Source organism: Urtica dioica, chromosome 4, assembly GCF_054948205.1.
Source record: "Urtica dioica subsp. dioica isolate 48M chromosome 4, U.dioica_male_clone48M_v1_H2, whole genome shotgun sequence".
Classification (NCBI taxonomy): domain Eukaryota; kingdom Viridiplantae; phylum Streptophyta; class Magnoliopsida; order Rosales; family Urticaceae; genus Urtica; species Urtica dioica.
This window is the reverse complement of record NC_142759.1, coordinates 9,248,094-9,254,889: the sequence shown is the minus strand read 5'-3', so window position 1 is coordinate 9,254,889 and position 6,796 is coordinate 9,248,094. Positions and strand designations below refer to the sequence as shown.

At 32.1% G+C, this 6,796-nt stretch overlaps 1 protein-coding gene across 2 annotated transcripts; it reads left to right on the top strand.

Moving 5' to 3' along the window:
* The first annotated feature begins 226 nt into the window (after positions 1-226).
* On the top strand, positions 227-3,640 carry LOC149400166 (uncharacterized). 2 transcript variants are annotated; one of them, XM_089612292.1, is made up of 8 exons: positions 227-448; positions 590-704; positions 896-963; positions 1,299-1,402; positions 1,929-2,035; positions 2,877-2,926; positions 3,046-3,128; positions 3,251-3,640. In XM_089612292.1, the coding sequence occupies exons 2-8, from the start codon at positions 644-646 to the stop codon at positions 3,363-3,365; spliced, it is 588 nt and encodes a 195-aa protein (XP_089468418.1). In that variant the 5' UTR covers positions 227-448; positions 590-643; the 3' UTR covers positions 3,366-3,640. The 2 variants fall into 2 exon arrangements, with proteins under 2 accessions (XP_089468418.1, XP_089468417.1); XM_089612291.1 differs by having other exon boundaries at positions 576-704.
* The last annotated feature ends 3,156 nt before the right edge of the window (positions 3,641-6,796 follow it).

The window sequence follows — 6,796 nt, the reverse complement described above, 5'->3', positions numbered from 1 at the left end:
ATATATTGTAATTTGTGCTCAAATGTTTAATATAATTGATGATACAATGTAAAAAAAAATAATTATTAAAAAAATAGTAATAGATTGTTAAGGAACTAAAATTTTAGACATTCCATAATCCAAGACATCTTGGCCGCCAAATACCCCTAACATCTAACGGTCTGGGTTCAAAGTCTCATAAAAAAAAAAATAAAACTTAAGGGTTTAAATGTTAAATTGTAATTTCACGAGTACAGGAAAACAACGCAGCAATGTTTTTGGCGCACAATTTGTGAGACCGAAAAACCCAAGTGAGCGAGAGAGAGAGAGTGGAGACACAGAGAGAAGAGGAAATACTCTCAGCTTCTCTGTGAATTCTTATTAATTGTGTTGCATGAACCATTGTTGATACACCAATCAACTACTGATTCCGAGATCGTTGTCTCCGCGGTTTCGTGTTTCTCTTCATGTAAATGCTCTATTTCCTTCGCCCCCCATGTATTCGACGATATGTCTCTTCGTGTGCTGTTTGTTTCCTATTCTTGTTTTTCGGCTATGTCTTTGCCTGATTTTCATATTGATTCTTTCATGTCAAGCTCTGTATCTGCAGAGAGTACGAGGATTATTGTTTCAGGTCTAACAAAGAAGTCTTTGAGCTTCGGCGATGATGTTCACTTCCAGATTATCACGACTTGGACTTTTGATGGTCAAAAATCTATCTAGAGGTAATCCGTTGGTGTACATCCTTATGTCGACAATGATCACGAATCTACGATATTAGGATGCTTTGATCGAATTCAGGCAGACAGTGATTTAGGGTTTTAGCCTTTTGTTATTTTTTCCTCTCTTTCTAAATTCTAATTATAAGAAAAACACTAGAGTAAAATTTATTATTTTGTTTGTGTCAAACTTTCAGTAAATGCTAGAGCCATAACTAGCGATGGATATACACAGAGGTCTTTCAGCCATTACTTGCAAACGCAGGTCAGTTGTCTCGTTTCCTTATTGCGATTTTAATCTTAGTCTTAGTTCCTTTTTTTTTTCTTATCTAATTACGATCATCGGAGCAATAAGTGGTTTATGTTATGTTCAAGCTTTATTAGTGATAGCCTTAACGAATTTTCTGAAAGCTATTGGAGAATAGAAATGATATATTGGTCTTTGTTACTTTCAAATGTTGGATAGGAGTTGGAGATGAAAAGAAACATCTGTGCTTAGTTGATGCATTAGTTCCTGTATTTATTAAGCTTTTTTGCTCATGTTTGGGGAGAATTTACCATGTTTGTGAGATATTGCTGTATGAATTTATTGAAGAACAGTCGAAAAGTGAGGTGTGGAATGGAGAACTCTTTCGGAAGTGCCATCATTTTTCTTCGGCAGCGTCAACAGATTCTTCAGAGGAAGGCAATGAGCCAGTGAAAACGTAAGTTTTTTGTTTTTGGTCTTATGAAATCTGAATTATTGATGATGGTACTGCAATGACGTGAAAGTGAAACCTTGATGTTGTGTGATTCGCCAAATTCGATCCATTACTGTAAAAGATGTAAAGGATAAGGATTTATGAAATTTGAATTATCGATGATGGGATCCTTGGGAGGGTCTTTCTCCGTTTCATCTTTTGTGTAAATCTGGCTTTTGTCATTATCAATAGAAAAGTTATTGTTTAAAAAAAAAAAACTGAGTCTGTGCTATGAAGTAGATGTTGAGTATGTTGCCTTGTTCTCATTTTTATTTTAGACAAGGACGTTCTGATTAACTGATTCATAGCTAATTGGTCAAGGAATATGAACAAAGATGTTCTTGGTGGTACACTTGATTGTTCTGAAAATATTCTATCATGTGCCTTAATTTCTTTAATTTTATTCTCTTCTCTCTCTCTCTCGCTCTCTCTCTCTCTCTCTATATATATATATATATATATATATATATATATATATATATCTTATCAGGATATCCGTGACATTTGTTGACAAGGACGGGGAAGAGCATGATCTCAAAGTTCCGATTGGTATGTCAATCTTAGAGGCTGCCCATGAAAATGACATTGACCTTGAAGGTAAGACTACATTGTTTCTACCCACATTGTGTTTTATTCTACAAGCACGATTCTTGATATTAATATAAAATTTATGTGCTCGCGATTGTCCGTGGTTTTTGTTAACCATCATCTCTTATTTGGTGTATATTAGCCTCTTGTCATTGTAAACATAGATAATATTCCTCAACAAGGAAGGATCATCGTATTTGTGACTTCGGAAAGTACATGATTTTTAAGGTGACCTTGCATCATGATATTACCATTTCGGCTCTGTACATACCGTTGAAAATTAACGACTTTGATTACTAGCAAAATAGAATTTTCCTAAAAAAAAAACCCAAGAAAATTGTCAAAAATCGAACCTTTCTTTGAACCAATTTGAGAGAAAAGAAATAGCAAGAACACACGAGAAGGTTAAATAACCAGAAGAAAATTGATTCTTTTTTAAAACTTCAAGTCTTTTGATATAAAGACTGCCGTACAACTCTATCAGACACCACTCCCTCTTCCGTTACTTTCCCCTCTCTGCAAGAGTTTCTGTTACAACGTCTGTATCTTTACAATCAAGCTTTTTCTCTACTTCTATTACACTTAACAATATAATATTACTTTTACAACATGACAACCCAAACTAGTACTCTGTGCACATCAACTAACGACTAGACAATATTGCAAGTATGCCCACCGAATTCCCAGAAAAACTCTTATGTTTTTTTTTTATTGATTACTTGTCTGTGAACGAGGTAATCGAAATGAAGCTGGTGTGTTTCTTTCAAATCAATTAGTCCAATCGGTTTTTACTTGACCATTCTTTGTTGCAAAGTCTGAATTAGCATATGCTTCGTGTGTTCTTTTTCAGGAGCATGTGAAGCTTCCCTTGCTTGTTCAACTTGTCATGTAATTGTGATGGTACGTTAGATTATCGCCAAAACAAGCTATAATTCAAACTACATTATGTTTTATTTTTATTTTTCAATACTGTTGGGATTGGACCATATGGATCTAATCCAGCATGTTAATGCATGTAGGATATGGAGTACTATAATAAACTAGAAGACCCGACCGATGAGGAAAATGATATGTTGGATCTCGCGTTTGGACTCACAGAAACGTAAGTGTACCAAAACAAGCTCTTGTGGTATAAGAAACTATATTTTCCTTATCTTCCTTTGACATCAAGGCAAGGGTTTGAACTTTTTTTCTTCTCAATATCAACATTGATTGTATTTATAGGTCTCGTTTGGGTTGTCAAGTGATAGCTTCCCCGGAACTAGATGGCGTTCGGCTAGCCATCCCTTCTGCTACTAGAAACTTTGCCGTTGACGGGTACGTTCCAAAACCACACTAGACAATAGAAGCAGAAAAAATGATTCCGAGCAAAGAGAGAAAGTTCAAATAATATACATATTTAATCGGATGTAAACATCACATTCTTTTAGCTTGTTACAATGCCTTTATGGCAAGTTATGATTTTCTTTGTTGGGATTTTAACTTATTATTTACTGTTTCTAATTAAAGTTCACCCTCGGAAACTAGTTTCAAATTGTTTCGCTGATTTTGGAGGCGAATTATGATACGAATTGATAAAGAAATAAGAAATACAAGATAATCAAAAACCTTCTAGATGATTTGTTATTTTCGAAAGGACCCGCCCTGATTTTCATTCAATATTTGCTAATCTTCTCACTCTACTCTTCTTAATTAGTTTATCTAATAAACTAATAATTTCTTATTACGCTAGTGCCTCCTGGATCCTAACAGACGACCTTGTTTCGTAGTTTGGGAACAATGATAGACATTTTTATCTTTTTCTTACTCTTCCAACCCCAAATTACAATTGATCGGTATTTTAATTCAGATTATATACAACTCTAAAAGCGTCTAGGCTATAGGTTGTTTTTTTTTTTTTTTTTTTTTTTTTTTTTTTTTTTTTTTTCCTTGATCCTTATATTTTTTTTAATAAGGCTTCAACAGCTGGCTTGAGTCTAATATTAATATAGCATCTAGCCTATTTTTTTTACCAACCTCGTGTAACTTAACAAATTTTCCAAGCAAATTATATAGCCTTTTTAAAGCTGATTTGTATAACAAGATCTCAATCCACAGTCGGTTTCGAAGAGTATATGTGTTGCTGAAGAAGTTTATAGTTGTATCATGCTTTCAATAAACAGAACGAGTTTAATGGGCTATTACTATTACGTAGCTCAATGAAACATGATAGATAGCAGCAATATTTGTTCAAAATATGGTGATGAAGTTTGAATCTGACAAATCCCTCGCCTTCCAAAATCCCTCGCTTCATCATTTGGCAATAAGATTAGACAAATCTAAAAAACTGTCAAAACTTGTAATGCCTTCAACAAAGATTTCATTTTATTATTATTATTATTATTATTATTGCTGTTTCTTTTGTTTGTCAATAATTTAAAAGTTGGGAAGTTCTTGATTGCCGGCTTTCTGGCTTATTTTTAAAAAACCAAATCGGTTGACTAGTCAACTAGTCTAACTCTCATCTTATTTGGAAATTTTTAAGTCGCTAATATTATAATAATATTTCTTATATACCAGACTACCAGTCTAGAATTTTAGATGGGCCTAGAACGTGGCATCATCTAAGCAGTTCATTTCTGTAAATACTTTATGTTTTTTCAAGGACGTAAATACTTTAAGTTGATCTTATTTCCTCTTTTCATTTTGTTGATGATAATGAGGTGTTACCTAAATGAATCAAAAGGTTTGAAAAAAAAGAAAAAGAAGATAATGAAAGGTGATGCAAAAAGAATGTGGCTCATATTCTCTTGGTTGAATCTCAGTTAGTACTTAGTACTATAAATTAGGGGAATTGGTTCTGATTGCTCAATAACTTTTTCGGTTGTTGCGATTTGTTCCTTGAACTCTTATTTTTTGCGATTTTATAAGTTGACGGTATAAGGAATACAGACTAAATTGCAATAAAATATAAGTTTAGGAACTAAAACTAATAAAAGCGACAAAATATAAATTCAGGGACTAATGTACTGCGGCTTCCAGGGACTATTCAGGACCATTTCATGCTTTAAGCTGATAAATAAAACGATTTGTAACGATAGAATAATTAATTTTGGAATTTTGCGGTACAATTTCATTACAATATCAAGGACGTACAATTCTGCAAAACTCTAGCGACAAAATCAGAAATGCTGATTCCAAAGCAATGTCTGTTACGTATCTTATCGAGTTGGTACTTGGTAGGCGTTTTTTTTTTTCCAAAATTAAATATAAAAGAAAATAATAAAATTAAATACATAAAAAAATAAAATGATATTTTATTGTAGATATTTTTGTATTTACTTTTGGATTAATTTTGACTTATTGAATTTTAATCCTAAAGTATTGAGGAGATTGTAGTTTATGAATAATCCATTTATTATTTATCACATACAAATGTATCGCAAACGCGATTTTGTGAATAAATGACTAAATCAGAATTCATCAGTTGCTTAAAAAAAATTCATAGACCTTATAACTTCTTAATTAGTAATAGCAGGTTTGATCACAATTATTGAAGTTCGTCAAGATATAAAGTTCACATACTTAATAGTAATAAGATTAAGTTGTTGAATAATAAACGAATAAAGTTATATGTGTAATTGTATAGTTTAGTAATTATTTGGTGTTTTCTGTAACAATACATACATTTCCACTTCTGCTTGAATTTTTCGAGGATGTATATATGTACTTCTATGATCGAGTATTGGTAGAGATATATTAATATAATATTAGCGACTTTATATTAATTTCCCTTGTTTTAAATCCCAATATGTGATAAAATTATTTTTCTGGGGGCGTAAAAATGGCAGTGCACAATCGAATCACGATTAGCTAAACTAACATCTTTCTGAAGTGATGTTTTTTTTCTTCTTTAAACAAATGTATACAATCATAACTACTTGTTTTTATTTCCTTCTAGATTGCCATGCCTTGTTTCTTTGATTAAGAGATCAAGTGCATGCCTTCAAATTTAAGAAATGAAAAGAAAGAAAAAAAAACCTAAAAAAATTAAAAATTAAGATGGATGGTACTACTGTATGTCTTATTATTCGTAATCGCTTTCTAATGTAATGTAATCCAACTAATTGCTAAAACTAAGAAAACGAAGCTGAAATTTCATTGGAGGGTTTATAAAAGTCAAGCCTAAGCAGGTTCTTTTTATAAAATCCAACTTGATCCAAGAACCAGAAGATAAATGCCTCTCTTATGTGGCTTTCACGTAATGGAACAAAAAGACAAGTTTGGGCTTGAGATTGTTTGTAAATTAAATAACAAAATCTCAGCGAGAAAATTCCAAAGCTTCTAGAGAATTATGACACATCGTTTGTTTCGACTCTACATAGCGGATCAAATTTACCCTTCAGTTGTATATACATATGAACAAATGAACAACTTGGTCCTTCTTTTAAGCAATATATTTAACGTCAAACCCAAAAATCACTTGAGAGGAATTTCATAATATTTTCTATATATGAAGATGGAAATATTATATTATAAATACACATATATATACGTAAATATATAGCTCTATATATTATATATATGAAGCCGTCCACGTTTAGTTGGTGAAGGAGGGATTCAGATTTTTTATATACGAATTGAATAAATAAATCAATAAAATAAGAAGTCATTTCAGGTATTGGTGATGAGCTACGATAGGAACCATTATAACAGAATGCTAAGTGTCATGCAATTTTTTTTTTCCCTTCTTAATCATTTTCACCTTTTTTTCCTCTTCTTCTAAACATT

What these genes read in the sequence shown, in the direction of transcription:
- LOC149400166 (XM_089612292.1), top strand. Translation starts at nt 644, where the DNA reads ATGATGTTCACTTCCAGATTATCACGACTTGGACTTTTGATGGTCAAA. An exon ending in GCCATTACTTGCAAACGCAG is followed by an intron (nt 964 to 1,298) that starts GTCAGTTGTCTC and finishes ATTGAAGAACAG; the next exon opens with TCGAAAAGTGAGGTGTGGAA. An exon ending in GGCAATGAGCCAGTGAAAAC is followed by an intron (nt 1,403 to 1,928) that starts GTAAGTTTTTTG and finishes ATATCTTATCAG; the next exon opens with GATATCCGTGACATTTGTTG.